Source organism: Monodon monoceros, unplaced genomic scaffold, assembly GCF_005190385.1.
Source record: "Monodon monoceros isolate NGI ecotype Baffin Bay Population unplaced genomic scaffold, NGI_Narwhal_1 Super_Scaffold_2, whole genome shotgun sequence".
Classification (NCBI taxonomy): domain Eukaryota; kingdom Metazoa; phylum Chordata; class Mammalia; order Artiodactyla; family Monodontidae; genus Monodon; species Monodon monoceros.
This window is the reverse complement of record NW_021703776.1, coordinates 1,722,175-1,739,430: the sequence shown is the minus strand read 5'-3', so window position 1 is coordinate 1,739,430 and position 17,256 is coordinate 1,722,175. Positions and strand designations below refer to the sequence as shown.

The following is a 17,256-nucleotide window of genomic DNA, read 5'->3' as shown; positions in this document are numbered from 1 at the left end:
AGGGTAGAAATTAACTTATTTACAAAACAGAAATAGACCCACAGACATAGAAAACAAACTTATGGTTACCAGGGGGTAAGGGGGGTAGGGATAACTTGGGAGACTGGGATTGATGCATACACACTACTATACATAAAATAGATAACTAATAAGAACCTGCTGTATAGCACAGGGAACTCTATTCAATACTCTGTAATGACCTATATGGGAAAGGAATCTAAAAAAGAGTGGATATATGTGCATGCATAACTGATTCACTTTGCTGTACACCTGAAACTAACAACATTGCAAATCAATTATACTCCAGTAAAAATTTAAAAAAAAAAAAAAAAGACACAGAATGTCAGCTTCCTGTAGTATATCCGGTGAATCCTAGGGAAGTAATTTCTGAGGCTCAGTAGTTCCACTGGTGAAAGTGAATATATACATACTTTTTGTACATATTATATATATATAATATATTCATAAAACATAGCGTGTAAAGATATATTGCATATATATGTAGGCACCCAGGTTAGTCAGTGCTCAAAACTATAACCTCCTTTGTGAGAAACTACAGTCCTTTCAGGTACCTTTCTTTCAGGTATCTTTCAGGTATCTTTCCTCTTAAGCTGTGAGCAGCACCAGGCTGTTTTTTTTTAAATTTTATTGAAGTCGAGTTGATTTACAATGTTGTGTTAATTTCTGCTGTACAGCAAAGTGACTCAGTTATACACATATACATTCTTTTTCAGATCCTTTTCCATTATGGTTTATCCTGGGAGATTGAATATAGTTCCCTGTGCTGTACAGTAGGACCTTGTTGTTTATCCAGGGCCGTTTTTTAATTGCTCCATTCATTGCAAAGCCCATGACCATGTTTCCTCCTGAATAATAAAGTGAGGGGAATAATCATAAGTGGAACTCACCAACTTGAGCTCGTATAAAGAATTTCAGAGCTGCGAGGCTTGGCGAGAGATGTGATGTCTCCACGGGGGTCGTCAACGTCATCAGCATTTGTAGAATGCACGCAACCACTGTTAGGATGAAAAGAAACATAGAAAAAATAGGTGAACATATCCTAACTTGCAAAGGAAATCTTGCCAAAATAGATCAAAATGCAAAACATTAACCACGGTGATGGAACAATTTGCCTTAAAAAAAATAAAGTAAGGAGCCTTTCTCTTTTTTAGACTGAGAGCAACAGCTGGTTTGTGTTTTTGAGCAATGAAGGAGCTGCTTCTGCAGCCCTGAGCCAACTCCTCCCTGGAGCTTGGAGGCAGCCGGGGCAAGGCAGAGATGGGTGTCTCCATAGCTGAGGGGCCTCCTGTGGGGACAGACACGGGGCAGGTGCCTGGGATTGTGGACAACTGGCGATGTGCCTTCGGGGCCTGCGAGGAGGTCCAATTAGTCCACGGCAGTGAGAGGGTGTCCTGCAGGCACTTCTGGGGCCACTGGTAGGAAGGTGAGTCAATTCTACTGTGGGGTAGGAGAGGCTGGAGTAATGAGGGGGGAGGGTAGAGATGAAAGGCCCAGATTTCCTCTGTTTTCTTGGATTTACTTTTTTTCAAGGTAATGTGATCTGAATGTTTATGTCCCCCCAAAATTCATACGTTGAATTCCTAACATCCAAAGGTGACGGTGTCAGGAGGTGGGAGGTACTTGGGTCATTAGTGTTCTTATAAAAGGGACACCACGAGCTCCTTGCCTCTGAACCATACGTGGACACAAGTCTGTGACCCCTTGGCCGTCCCTACCTTCCAGCCTCCAGAACTGTGGGAAATAAACGTCCGTTGTTTACAAGCCACCCAGTCTGTGCTATGTTGTGACAGCAGCCCAAGCTGACTAAAGCACAAGTTTTTTCTCCGATATAAAGCAGAGAAGACCCCAAAGGGCGGTGACGCACATCTGTGCCACCCACGGAGAGCCAAATTTAAATAGAAAAGCAAGAGATCGCATTTCCTGCCCTTAGCTTTGGCGAGCACATTGTAGCTTCCACATCAAGTGTAAAAGTCTTTCTTGTTGACAACACCCAATATTAGTAGCGTCCAAGGTATTTTATTTCATAAAATAACCAATTTGGGAACACCAAAGATACTGCTCCCCCTTTCTTTCTCTTATTAAAATCTTTAACGCATTTTTGATGAAATTTCTGACAGGCAGCATGCTAGGAAAACATTAGAAATCTGTTAGAAAGCGTAAGCTGTTTCAAAAAGTGAATTACAAACACGAGTGAGCTGAAAGCAACTACAATTTAGATGTAAATCCAGTAATTTTTAAAACATTAAGAAACATTACTTACGTATAGAGAGGAATGTATTTGCTTCTGGAACTTGGACTCACACTTAGGAAAAGAGAAAACATGGGCAACTGAGTTATCGACATTAATAAACATCACACGATTACAGTATTTCTCTTATTAAAAAAAGTCTTCAGAGATATCCCATAGGAATGGGCTTCCAAAAGTTGGTAATTTTAAGCAGAAAAGATTTAAAGATGTAGTTTTTAAGTGCTGAAAATCAAGCACAGAACAAATTGACTCCAAACAGCCAAGGACACATAAGTCCTTGTTGACTCTTACGATTTAGCTCCAAAGCCTCTTCTCCTGGGTTTTTCTTTGCTGTTTTTGTCCTCAATGGTTAGACATGTCATATTTGGCAAAGCTGACCTCTCATTTTCTTAGACACACAGAAGGTCCACATTTGACTGGCTCTTACTGACCATTTAGTGTAACTCTCCATGGTGGAGAGGAAGCGACTGTGGCCCAAAGGAGTTCAGTGACGTACACAAGATTGCAGTTACTTAGGGCGCTTAGGGGAGCTTGGGTTTATTGTGTACTTTCCCTGCTCCAACCCTAGAATCAGCCATTTTTCCAAGGATCTCACAATGTCTTTTATTGGAGAGTGGCATTTTAAACCAACATTTTGGAGCTCGACATGCTTCTGGCTGCTTGTGTGTGCCTGCTTCTAGGCCCTCCCAGCGGACAGAGCTAGGAATATCTGGGTGTATTTGAACCTGTGTGTATCCATATATCTACATATATTTCTGTATTTACTTTCTGCACATATGTATATATATATAAAGGGATACCTCAGAGATATTATGGGTTCGGTTCCAGATCACGGCAATAAAAGTGAATACCACAGTAAAGCGAGTAACACAAATTTTTTGATTTCCCAGTGCATATAAAAATTATGTTTATACTAAACACTGTAGTCTATTAAGTGTACAATGGCATTATGTCTAAAAATGTCCATACCTTAATTTAAAAATACTTTACTGCTAAAAAATGCTAACCATAATCTAAGTCTTCAGCAAGCAGAAATCTTGTTGCACTAGTAACATTAAAGATCACTGATCACAGACCACCATTACAAATATAATAATGATGAAAAAGTTTGAAATATTGTGAGAATGACCAAACTGTGACACAGAGATGCAAAGTGAGCAAATGCTGTTGGAAAAACGGCCCCGATAAACTTGCTCGAGGCAGGGTTGCCACAAACCTTCCATTTGTAAAAAACACAGAATGTGTGAAGCACGACGTAAACATGAGTTCGTGGATGCCCCCAAGTCCAATCAGCACCACAGAGCTCATTCTCAGCCTTCTCTGACAGCGTGAGACCTGCCTCTCACCATCTGCCAAAGATTTACTTTTCGTCACATGTAACAAAATGTGACCAAAAGGCACAAGTCACACTGCATGTTCTTACATGGAGTATACATGTAAGAAGTTTAGAATTGCCAACCTGTTTCTTGGTGAGAAACACATTTACCAAGTAGAGTACAGATGGTACTTACATACAGTTCTTTTTGTCATTAGCCTTACAGTTCTGTGTCAAAATACTGTTTCCAAGTTTATGAAGGTCCAAATTTAGGATCACTCCTGTTTTCCCCCATCCACTTAAATGTAGTTATGTCATTTGTTTGTAGTACAGATTCACTTGTTACCTTCTGAATTCCATCCTGGATTTTCCCACCATCCTGGTATACATTTCTCTCTCTTTCTCTATTTTTTGCTTTGCATTCAGTACAGTTTGTTCTCCATGGTGTACACACAGTTCTATGGGTTTGAGAAATACAGCCATGTGGCCAGCACCACAGAACCATATAGAACTGTTCCGTCACCCTAATGTTCGTTTACAGGCTCTTTGTCTTCAACGCTGTCCCCCTCCCCCAAATCCTGGTAGCCACTGATCTACTCCCACCCTTGTAGTTTTGCTTTTTCTAGAATGTCATATAAAAGGAATCATGCAGGGCTTCCCTGGTGGCGCAATGGTTGAGAGTCCGCCTGCCGATGCAGAGGACGCGGATTCGTGCCCCGGTCCGGGAAGATCCCACATGCCGCGGAGCGGCTGGGCCTGTGAGCCATGGCCGCTGAGCCTGCGCGTCCGGAGCCTGTGCTCCGCAACGGGAGAGGCCGCAACAGAGAGAGGCCCGCGTACCGCAAAAAAAAAAAAAAAAAAAAAAAAAAGGAATCATGCAGTATGAGATCTTTTGGATCTCGCTGCTTTCATTGAGCAAAATGCTTTTTAGATTCATCCATATGGTTGTGTGTTGCGTTTGATCTTTTTCATTGCTGAACAGTATTCCATTGTGTAGCTCTACTCTAGTATCTTTATCCAATACATGGTTTTCCATTCACCTGTTGAAAGCAATCTTGGTTGTTTCTAGGTTTTGAAGATTATGATTAGAGCTGTTATGAGCGTTCACATATAGGTTTTTCTTGCTAATGGGAGCAGCATTTACTAGAGGAAGGCTCCAAGGTAAGTGGATCCCTCAGGAGTTCTGAGATGTGGCAGAACTGACTAGGACTTACAGCTTTTAGTTCAGTAGATGATTCATCATTAAAACAATAAATGCAATGGATGCATGGAAACTGGGTGAGCTATTTGCTATTTTACCACATGACATGTAAATAGAAAGATGCTAATAAAGCTGTTTTTCTTTTTCTTTTTTTTTTTTTTTTTTGGCTGTGACACGTGGCTTGTGGAATCTTAGTTCCTCAACCAGAGATTGAACCTGGGCCCATGGCAGTGAAAGGGCCTAACCTAACCACCATGGCAGTGCTTAGGTCGAGTCCTAACCACTGGACTGCCAGGGAATACTCCCTAATAAAGTTTTTTTATTAGCACTCACGTAATATTAAGAGTTAGCACCAGCAATTTACATCTTTATTCTTTTAAAAGATATTTGAATGGGATTATCAACTATTTCAGCTTGCTGTGTTTAGAAGGAACTTATATTTTGGATGTTTTAATCTTTGATTTAAATTATTACCATTCAATTTATACATTGGAATCTATTATTTTTACTGGGGTGTTTTATACCTTTGGTTAAAACATCTTTTAAATAATCTTTATCAAAACTTTAAATACTGTTTTCGGAATATGGCTCAATAAAATCAGTTTGCTGACACGACTCAATGTTTTCCTCAATGCTGTCGTTACTTGCAATTCCAGATTCAGCATTTAAACTTGATTATGATTTTGCGTAGTTCCACTTCACTACACTTTTTTATTCTAAATATTAAAAAAAATCCTTCTATTTTTAACATCCTTATTGGAGTATAATTGCTTTACAATATTGTGTTAGTTTCTGCTGTATAACAAAGTGAATCAGCTATACGTATACATATATCCCCATATCCCCTCCCTCTGGCGTCTCCCTCCCTCCCACCCTCCCTATCCCACCCCTCTAGGTGGTCACAAAGCACCGAGCTGACCTCCCTGTGCTCCCAGCTGCTTCCCACTAGCTATCTATTTTACATTTGGTAGTGTATATATGTCAGTGCTACTGTCTCACTTCGTCCCAGCATACCCTTCCCCCTCCCCATGTCCTCAAGTCCATTCTCTACATCTGCTGCTCCTAGGTTCCTTAGAACCTTTTTTTTTTTTTTTTTTAAGATTCCATATATATGTGTTAGCATATGGTATTTGCTTTTCTGTTTCTGACTTACTTCACTCTGTATGAGAGATTCTAGGTCCATCCACCTCACAACTAATAACTCAATTTTGTTTCTTTTTATGGCTGAGTAATATTCCATTGTATATATGTGCCACATCTTCTTTATCCATTCATCTGTCGATGGACACTTAGGTTGCTTCCATGTCCTGACTACTGTAAATAGTGCTGCAATGAACATTGTGGTACATGACTCTTTTTGAATTATGGTTTTCTCAGGGTATATGCCCAGTAGTGGGATTGCTGGGTAGTATGGTAGTTGTACTTTTAGTTTTTTAAGGAATCTCCATACTGTTCTCCAGAGTGGCTGTGTCAATTTACATTCCCAGGAACAGTGCAAGAGGGTTCCCTTTACTCCACACCCTCTCGAGCATTTATTGTATGCAGATTTTTTGATGATGGCCATTCTGACCGGTGTGAGGTGATACCTCATTGTAGTTTTGATTTGCATTTCTCTAATGATTAGTGATGTTGAGCATTCTTTCATGTGTTTGTTGGCAATCTGTATGTCTTCTTTGTAGGAATGTCTATTGAGGTCTTCTGCCCATTTTTGGATTGGGTTCTTTGTTTTTTTGTTATTGAGCTGCATGAGCTGCTTGTATATTTTGGAGATTAATCCTTTGTCAGTTGCTTCATTTGCAAATATTTTCTCCCATTCTGAGGGGTGTCATTTTGTCTTGTTTATGGTATCTTTTGCTGTGCAAAAGCTTTTAAGTGTCATTAGGTCCCATTTGTTTGTTTCAATTTTCCATACTCTAGGAGGTGAGTCAAAAAGGATCTTGCTGTGATTTATGTCATACAGTGTTCTGCCTATGTTTTCTTCTAAGAGTTTTATAGTGTCTGGCCTTACATTAAGGTTGTTAATCCATTTTGAGTTCATTTTTGTTTATGGTGTTAGGGAGTGTTCTGATTTCGTTCTTTTACATACAGCTGTCCAGTATTGCCAGCACCACTTATGGAAGAGGCTGTCTTTTCTCCATTGTATATTCTTGCCTCCTCTATCAAAGATAAGGTGACCATGTGTGCATGGGTTTATCTCTGGGCTTTCTATCCTGTTTCATTGATCTATATTTCTGTTTTTGTGCCAGTATCATACTGTCTTGATTACTGTAGCTTTGTAGTATAGTCTGAAGTCAGGGAGCCTGATTCCTCCAGCTCGTTTTTCTTTCTCAAGATTGTTTTGGCTATTCAGAGTCTTTTGTCTTTCCATACAAATTGTGAACTTTTTTGTTCTAGTTCTGTGAAAAATGCCATTGGTAGTTTGATAGGGATTGCATTGAATCTATAGATTGTTTTGGGTAGTAAAGTCATGTTCACAATGTTGATTCTTCCAATCCAAGGACATGCTATATCTTTCCATCTGTTTGCATCATCTTTAATTTCTTTCTTTAGTGTCTTCTAGTTTTCTGCATAGAGGTCTTTTTTCTCCTTAGGCAGGTTTATTCCTAGGTATTTTATTCTTTTTGTTGCAATGGTAAATAGGAGTGTTTCCTAATTTCTCTTTCAGATTTTTCATCATTAGTGTATAGGAATGCAAGAGATTTCTGTGCATTAATTTTGTATCCTACAACTTTACCAAATTCATTGATTAGCTCTAGTAGTTTTCTGGTACCATCTTTAGGATTCTGTATGTATAGTAACATGTTATCTGCAAACAGTGACAGTTTTCTTCTCCTTTTCCAACTTGGATTCCTTTTATTTCTTTTTCTTCTCTGATGCTGTGGCTAAAACTTCCAAAACTAAGTTGGATAATAGAGGTGAGAATGGACAGCCTTGTCTTTTTCCTGATCTTAGTGGAAATGGTTTCAATTGTTCACCATTGAGAGCAATGTTGGCTGTGGGTTTGTCATATATGGCCTTTATTATGTTGAGGTAAGTTCCCTCTATGCCTACTTTCTGGAGAGTTTTATTATTAATGGGTGTTGAAATTTTTTTTTTTTTTTTTGTGGTACATGGGCCTCTCACTGCTGTGGCCTCTCCCATTGCAGAGCACAGGCTCCAGACGTGCAGGCTCAGTGGCCATGGCTCACAGGCCTAGCTGCTCCATGGCATGTGGCATGAACCCGTGTCCCCTGCATTGGCAGGCAGACTCTCAACCACTGCACCACCAGGGAAACCCGGGTGTTGAATTTTGTCAAGGTTTTTTCTGCATCTGTTGAGATGATCATATGTTTTTTCTCCTTCAATTTGTTAATATGGTGTATCATGTTGACTGATTTGGGTATATTGAAGAATCCTTGCATTCCTGGGATAAACTCCACTTGATCATGGTGTATGATCCTTTTAATGTGCTGTTGGATTCTGTTTGCTAGTATTTTGTTGAGGACTTTTGCATTTATGTTCATCAGTATTACTGGCCTGTAGTTTTCTTTTTCTGTGACATCTTTTTCTGGTTTTGGTATCAGGGTGATGGTGGCCTCGTAGAATGAGCTTGGGAGTTTTCCTCCCTCTGCTATATTTGGGAGGAGTTTGAGAAGGATAGGTGTTAGCTCTTCTCTAAATGTTTGATAGAATTCGCCTGTGAAGCCATCTGGTCTTGGGCTTTTGTTTGTTGGAAGATTTTAAATCACAGCCTCAATTACAGTGCTTGTGATTGGTCGGTTCATATTTTGTATTTCTTCCTGGTTCAGTCTTGGAATGTTGTGTTTTTCTAAGAATTTGTCCATTTCTTCCAGGTTGTCCATTTCATTGGCATAGAGTTGCTTGTAGTAATCTCTCATGATCCCTGTACTTCTGCAGTGTCAGTTGTTACTTCTCCTTTTTCATTTCTAATTCTATTGATTTGAGTCTTCTCCCTTTTTTCTTGATAAGTCTGGCTAATGGTTTATCAATTTTGTTTATCTTCTCAAAGAACCACTTTTAGTTTTATTGATCTTTACTATTGTTTCCTTCATTTGTTTTTCATATCTTTCTGATCCGATCTTTATGATTTCTTTCCTACTGCTAACTTTGGGTTTTTTTTTTTTCTTTCTTTCTCTAATTGCTTTAGGTGTAAGGTTAGGTTGTTTATTTGAGATGTTTCTTGTTTCTTGAGGGAGGATTGTATTGCTATAAACTTCCCTCTTAGTGCTGCTTTTGCTGCATCCCATAGGTTTTGGGTTGCTGTGTTCTGATTGTCAGTTGTTTTTAGGTATTCTTTTATTTCCTCTTTCATTTCCTCAGTGATCTCTTGTTTATTTAGTACGTATTGTTTAGCTCCCCATGTGTTTGTATTTTTTACAGTTTTTTCCTGTAATTGATATCTAGTCTCATAGTGTTGTGGTAAGAAAAGGTACTTGATAAATTTTAATTTTCTTAAATTTACCAAGGCTTGATTTGTGACACAAGATATGATCTATCCTTCAGAATGTTCCATGAGCATTTGAGAAGAAAGTGTATTCTGTTGATTTTGAATGGAATGTCCTATAAATATCAATTAAGTCCATCTTGTTTAATGTGTCATTTAAAGCTTGTGTTTCCTTATTTATTTTCATTTTGGACCATCTGTCCACTGGTGAAAGTAGGGTGTTAAAGTCCCCTACTATTATTGTGTTACTGTTGATTTCCCCTTTTACAGCTGTTAGCATTTGGCTTATGTATTGAGGTTCTCCTATGTTGGGTGCATAAATATTTACAATTGTTATATCTTCTTCTTGGATTTATCGCTTGATCATTACGTAGTGTCCTTCTTTGTCTCTTGTAATAGTCTTTATTTTAAAGTCTATTTTGTCTGATATAAGTATTGCTACTCCAGATTTCTTTTGATTTCCATGTGCATGGAATATCTTTTTCCATCCCCTCACTTTCGGTCTGTATGTGTCCCTAGGTCTGAAGTGGGTCTCTTGTAGACAGCTTATATATGGGTCTTGTTTTTGTATCCATTCTGCCAGTCTGTGTCTTTTATTTGGAGCATTTAATCCATTTACATTTAAGATAATTATCGATATGTATGTTCCTTTTACCATTTTTTTTGATTGTTTTGGGTTTGTTTTTGTAGGTCTTTTCCTTCTCTTGTGTTTCCTGCCTAGAGAAGTTCCCTTAGATTTTGTTGTAAATCTGGTTTAGTGGTGCTGAATTCTCTTTACGGTAAAGAGAATTGTCTTTAAAGGTTTTAATTTCTCTGTCAAATCTGAATGAGATCCTTGCTGGGTAGAGTAATCTTGGTTGTAAGTTTTCCCCTCTCATCACTTTAAGTATGTCCTGCCACTCCCTTCTGGCTTGCAGAGTTTCTGCTGAAAGATCAGCTGTTAACCTTATGGTGATTCCCTTGTATGTTATTTGCTGTTTTTCCCTTGCTGCTTTTAATATTTTTTCTGTGTATTTAATTTTTGATAGCTTGATTAATGTGTGTTTTGTCATGTTTCTCTTTGGATTTATCCTGTATGGGACTCTCTGTGCTTACTGGACTTGATAGACTATTTCCTTTCCCATATTAGGGAAGCTTTCAACTACAATTCCTTCAAATATTTTCTCAGTGTCTTTCTTTTTCTATTGTTCTTCTGGGACCCTATAATTGGAATGTTGGTGTGTTTAATGTTGTCCCAGAGGTCTCTGAGACTGTCTTCAATGATATTCATTCTTTTTTCTTTATTCTGCTCTGAGGTAGTTATTTCCACCATTTTATCTTCCAGGTCACTTATCGGTTCTTCTGCCTCAGTTATTCTGCTATTGATTCCTTCTAGAGAATTTTTAATTTCATTTATTGTGTTTTTCATAATTATTTGTTTGCTGTTTGGTTCTTCTAGGTCCTTGTTAAACGTTTCTTGTATTTTCTCCATTCTATTTCCAGGATTTTGGAATATCTTTACCATCATCACTCTGAATTCTTTTTCAGGTAGACTGCCTATTTCCTCTTCATTTGTTTGGTCTTGTGGGTTTTTACTTTGCTCCTTTATCTGCTGTGTATTTCTCTGTCTTCTCATTTTGCTTAACTTACTGTGGTTGGGGTCTCCTTTTTGCAGGCTTCAGGTTCATAGTTCCTATTGTTTTTGGTGTCCACCCCCAGTGGGTGAGGTTGGTTCAGTGGGCTGTGTAGGCTTCCTGGTGGAGGGGACTGGTGCCTGTGTTCTGGTGGATGAGGCTGGATCTTGTATTTCTGGTGGGAAGAACTGTGTTCAGTAGTGTGTTTTGGGGTGTCTGTGAATTTATTATGATTTTAGGCACCCTCTATGCTAATGGATGGGGTTGTGTTCCTATCTTGCTACTTGTTTGGCATGGGGTGTCCAGCACTGGAGCTTGCTGGTGATTGAGTGGAGCTGTTCTTAGCATTGAGATGGAGATCTCTGTGAGAGCTCTCACTGATTGATATTACATGGGGCCGGGAGGTCTCTGGTGGTCCAATGTCCTGAACTCGGCTCTCCGACCTCAGAGGCTCAGGCCTGATAGCCAGCCAGATCACCAAGACCCTGTCAGCCACACAGCTCAGAAGAAAATGGAGAAAAAAAAGAGAGAAAGAAAAAATAATAAAATATTTAAAATAAAAAAATATTAAAAAGATAATTAAAAAAACAAATAGAGCAATCAAACCAATAAACAAATCCACCAATGATAACAAGCGCTAAGAACTATACTGAGATAAACATAAAAGTCAGAAAGAAAAGAGTCGCAGACAGCAAACCCCAAGTCTACAGTCACTCCCAAAGTCTACCACCCTCAATTTTGGGATGATTCATTGTCTGTTCAGGTATTCCACAGATGCAGCATACTTCAAGTCGACTGTGGAGATTTAATCCGCTGCTCCTGAGGCTGCTGGGAGAGATTTCCTTTTCCCTTCTTTGTTTGCACAGCTCTTGGGGTTCAGCTTTGGATTTGGCCCCTCCTCTGCATGTAGGTTGCCCTCTGGCATCTTTTCTTTGCCCAGACAGGGCGGGGTTAAAGGAGCCGCTGATTAGAGAGCTCTGGCTCACTCAGGCCAGGGGGAGGGATGGGTACGTAATGCAGGGCAAGCCTGCGGTGGCAGAGGCCAGCGTGACGTTGCAACAGCCTGAGGCATGCCGTGTGTTCGTCGGGGGAAATTGTCCCTGGATTATGGGACCCTGGCAGTGGTGGGCTGCACAGGCTCCCGGGAGGGGAGATGTGGATAGTGACCTGTGCTTGCACACAGGCTTCTTGGTGGCTGTAGCAGCGGTCTTAGCGTTTCATGCCTGTCTCTGGTGTCTGCACTGATAGCCGTGGTTTGTGCCTGTCTCTGGAGCTCATTTAGGTGGTGTTCTGAATCCCCTCTCCTCATGCACCCTGAAAAAATTGTCTCTTGACTCTTAGGCAGTTCCAGACTTTTCCCCAGACTTCCTCCTGGCTAGCTGTGGTGCACTAGCCCCCTTCAGGCTGTGTTCACGCAGCCAAACCCAGTCCTCTCCCCGGGGTCTGACTTCTGAAGCTCGAGCCTCAGCTCCCAGCCCCCACCTGCCCCGGCGGGTAAGCAGACAAGCCTCTCAGGCTGGTGAGTGCTGGTCAGCACCGATCCTCTGTGCAGGAGTCTCTCCACTTTGCCCTCCGCACCCCTGTTGCTGCGCTCTCCTCCATGGCTCCAAAGCTTCCCCCTGCTGCCCACCCTCTCTCTCCACCAGTGAAGGGGTTTCCTAGTGTGTGGAAGCTTTTCCTCCTTCACAGCTCCCTCCCAGTGGTGCGGGTCCCATCCCTATTCTTTTGTCTCTGTTATTTCCTTTTTCTTTTGTCCTATCCAGGTACGTGGTAGGGCAAAAGAAAAAAGGTATGTGGGGAGTTTCTTGCCTTTTGGGAGGTCTGAGGTCTTCTGCCAGCATTCAATAGGTGTTCTGTAGGAGTTGTTCCACATGTAGATATATTTTTGATGTATTTGTGGGGAGGAAGTCTTACTCCTCTGCCATCTTGAAGGTCCTCCAAAAAAATCCTACTTTAAAGGGCAATTTATGCTGGTTTTATTGAAGTGCTACATACAATTGTTAAAGATTTGGAAAATGTCACCTTTGATATTATTTTTCCATAACTTAAATTTATTAATAACTTATTAATTTTGTTGACTAAGGCCTAAAATCTCCCATACTTTGCTTTGCAATTAATGATGGATTAGGTAAATATAAAATTAAATGTACAAGATTAAAATCCCTCCCATTGAGGTGATGATCAAATTGACCATCATCAAACCAGAACATCATATGAAACTCCAGGGAACAAAAGATGGGAGTATCTCACTGTGGACGCATGCATTCTTCTTATGCATTATCTGTCTGTCTCACACTATTCTTCATAACCGGCCACAGTATTTGTTGCAAAATACACATATCTGTTTAAAGTTCCATGTGATTCATTCTTATGTTTTCTATTCTATTTAATTTTCACAAAATGCTGGTTGTGACTCTCCACTAATGGGTTGCAGGCTACAAATCACTCATTAGTCTGCTCAGCAGTCTACTCACTAAACTGGGACAGAACTGCCGAGTCATGCTGAGAAATGGGTCCCTGGCTCAGATCATAAGTGAGAATTGACTTCAAATGTTTTAAAAAGATAAATATGAAAAGCAAAACTCTAATTATGTTTAGGAAAAAAAGTAAATGAAGGATAATATCTTTTTTACTTCTGGATAGGGAAAGATCTATTAAAAATTCCACAAATATAACAAGGTATGGAGGTAAATATTGATGAATTCAGTTATATTAAAATTTTGAACTTCAGCTCAGCAAAGGGCACTATAAAATAGAAAAGTCACAGCCTAGAAGGAGATATGCATATTACCAATAAAGGATTTTAATCTAGAATAATAGACTTAAAAATTTGTATAATCAATCAGTAAAAGACAAAATATATGAACAAGTAAGTTATACATGTGAACATGCAGTAAGTTACAACTTACAAAAAAAATGGTTATTAGTAACCAGGTAAATGTTAAAATTATAATGAAGTACAATTTCCTGCTTCTAAACTTAGAATTTTTCTAATTTGAAAATTCCAAGTGCAGTAGTGGGAATTCAAGCATTGCTGATGGTTGGTCCATTGGTAAAACTCATTTGGAGAATAACGTAGCAATATTTAGAACATAAAGAAGTTTACACCTCTTGATGTAGCAACTGTACATGTAAGGATGTCTATATAAAACCCAGAAATAGCTTTATACTTTATAAAGGTATGGTGATACTGTTTCCAACTCCAACAGAAATAAGACAAAAAATTAAGTTATGAGAATGGATGAATAAATTGTGGTATAACGATTCAATGGAAGACTGTGTGTCAGAGAAAATGAACACCTAGAGATGCCAGCATGAGTCTCACAAACACAGTACTGAACAAAAATGTTAAGTTGTATGAATATACGTTTGATACCACTTATAAACATGGAACACTTATTTACCACTTGTAAACATGGAGCACAATTCCACATCTGGGTTAAGAATAACACATATGTTTTAAGGTTGCATGAAAATGTGAAACTTCACAGCTGGAATAATGGTGATCCCTTAGGAAGGCACATGTGCTTTCCTAAGTAGGGGCGTCTGTGGTGTTAGTAATGGTTTGTTTTTATAGTTGGGAAGTAGACACGCAGATTACATCATATTTTTATTTTACATTTTTATGTAGGAATTATTCAAAGATAAATTTAAAAAATAAAAACAGAGATGATGGCTGTATTGTGGGTCAAAAGAAGAAAAAAGAGACAAAATAGTGACATTTTCAAAGACAGAAACACCAAACTTTTTAGACTAAATGCACAAAATTACCTATGTGGAAAGATTAGTAATAACTCATTGTTTCTAGCATTAATAGAACTCAAAATAACTATATGATACAAAAGTTGATAGAAAATAATTCATAATCCCTTGAAGTCCATGCATTTTACAACATTATAATTCTTCATATCAAGTGACATATAAAACACTCTTTATTTTTAAATGGTTGTGGTATATTTGGTAGTCTAAATTTTAAGAAGGGTTAAGAGAAAACAAGAGAAAGCTGGCAACACTGAGTGACTGAACTGGGATTTGTGTTCTCTTTCCAGCCACAGGGACGAAGTCTGAGGGCCTCTGGGATGCTCTCCGGAGAACATGCCCCTCACCCATGGGCTAGAGCCTCTGAGTCTTATGATAAATATGTGATGGCAAAAGGTCTACTGATGAGAACATTAGGAGATAAAACTTACAAATTGACTGGTTTGACTGGTGCCAAGAAAGATCTTGTTTGAAATCTGTCCCATAGTCCACCAACCATCTAAAATCACCATCAAAATGAATGACAAGTATTTAACCAAGTTAGTGTAATTTCCAGTATTTAAGTTCCAGTTACTGTAATCTCTAGTATATATGTTCTAAGTTACTGTAATTTCTAGTATACAAGCTTCAGTCCTCTCGTATCACAGGCAAGAGCCCCAGTCACCCAATGGAAAGCACTCCCCGAGCACCCTTAGTCACTCCGGGGGTTGCTCCAGAGCCACTCCTGGTCTCTGCTCTGCTCGCAGACCCTCAGGGTCAGTTTGTTTTCTCACAGCTGGAATCTGCCTCGTTAGCCACCTCCTTTGGGCTGAAGCCCTTGTGAAAGGTCTGGTTTGGATTTTCATCCCAAGACTGTGCTTTCTTGGCTCCCCCTTAGCCCATGCTCCACAGCCCCAGGCTAGTCTCCCCCACCCAGAGCCGTCATCTTAGACCATCATCTCGCCAGGAAGGACTTTGGATACAAGTATAATTCAACACTAAACAATATGTAATAAATTTTCACAAGGTACAAAAAGATTTTAAAGGAGTTGAGAGATCCTTAAAAATAGTTATAGGAATCCAGACACATTTTTGGTCCTTTAATTGGTTTTAATTTCTGTGCACAAATCCTGTGCTGAGATTTTATATTAAAACTGTATTTTTCCTCTCTAATTATCATTTTTCTCTGTAAAAGCTGAAGTTTTTCAAGATACTGTGGGCTTCTTAACATGTAGTTCGCAAACCTCTTAGGAGTCCATGTTTAGAACTGTATTTCAATATAATTGATTTCCTTTTTAGTTTTGTGTACTTTGATGTATTAAAAAACTTCATTATGAGAGGTGATCACTGACCTGAGTTATTGCTGGCAATCCTTCATATCTTTTCAGTGTAAAACACTGTGAGATAGGGTCAGCAGCTTTTTCCACTGTTGTTTCTTCTGGATCAAGTCTTGGTGGTAGCATCTTGTCCCAAGGAACCATTTCATAAGCCCTATGAAATTATTAAATAATGACATTTTATGAAAAATACATATTCAGTTGGCATAGTTCTTAACAATAGCATATTCTGTGGTAGGAAGAATTCTAAATTGCCCCCCAAGATTCCTGCCCCTGGCGTACATACTGTATGTAGTCACCTCCCCTCAAGTGTGGGCAGAGCAAATGTATATGGTAGGGTATCACGCCTATGATAGTTTATATGGCAACTTTATATGGCAAAAAGGGATTGTGCATAGATAATTAAGGTCCCTAATCAGTTGAATTTGAGTTAATCAAAAAAATAAAATAAAAGGCAGATTATCCTAAGTGGTTCTGACCTAAACAGGTGACCCCTAAAAAGAAGCAAGAAAACAGCAGCAGACACACTTCAGTCATCCTTAAACAAATCCTGTGAGTCCTAGAGCTGTGCTGAGCTGAATTCTGCCAACAATCCGAATGATCCTGGGAGACTGGGACTCAGCCGCTGCTGACTTGATTCCAGCCTGAGAAACCCTGAGCATTGAACTCAGCGGGCACTTGCCAGCACTTCTGTCTCATGCAAACGTGAGCTACTACATGGGCATGATGTAAGGCTGCCATATTGTGGTAATCTGTTACACAGCAATAGAAAACGAATGCATACACATATATACATCTTACACTTTACCAAAAAAAAATTCATTTGAGCTTTGCAGCAGGGCAAGAAGAACATTAATTTACAAATAAATAAGCTATGGCTTAGAAAACTGAATTTGTTTGCTTAAGGTCACTCAGCCCTTGATGGTCGAAGTTAGACCTCTGATCTTGATTACCTGCCACTGAGGAGTCAGTAACATTCACATGATGTTCACCCCCCTGCCCCCTAAAGCACTTTCTTAGTTTGCCACCCAAGCACTAGGTCTCTGCATTTCCTCCCCCCAATCCCCCATTGGTTCCCTCCTCTCAGTCCCTTGTGCTGGCACCACCACCCCCCTTTTTTCTCCTCTTTCTTGATGTACAGATGCCAGGACTCAAGCTCTGTTCTCCTCTGGCTCATCCATTGCTGGGGCTTGACATCACTGCCCATAAGCCATGACACCCAGACTTGCTCCTCCAGCCCAGACCTCTCCCCCAGACTGCAGACCCACAGACCCCGTTGCCTACTTGACGCATCCACATGGATGTCTAATGAGCATCTTTATATTCAGCACATCTAAAA

General features: G+C 39.6%; 1 protein-coding gene across 1 annotated transcript in view; it reads right to left on the bottom strand.

Moving 5' to 3' along the window:
- Positions 1 to 17,256, bottom strand: part of SPATA48 (spermatogenesis associated 48) — a 58,665-nt gene that overhangs the window by 13,975 nt on the left and 27,434 nt on the right. The window contains exons 6-9 of the mRNA XM_029233968.1: positions 15,933 to 16,071; positions 15,033 to 15,100; positions 2,282 to 2,323; positions 909 to 1,016 (exon numbers count right to left, since the gene is read on the bottom strand). Of these exons, the coding sequence (XP_029089801.1) occupies positions 909 to 1,016; positions 2,282 to 2,323; positions 15,033 to 15,100; positions 15,933 to 16,071 (357 nt within the window). The remainder of the gene's footprint in view (positions 1 to 908; positions 1,017 to 2,281; positions 2,324 to 15,032; positions 15,101 to 15,932; positions 16,072 to 17,256) is intronic.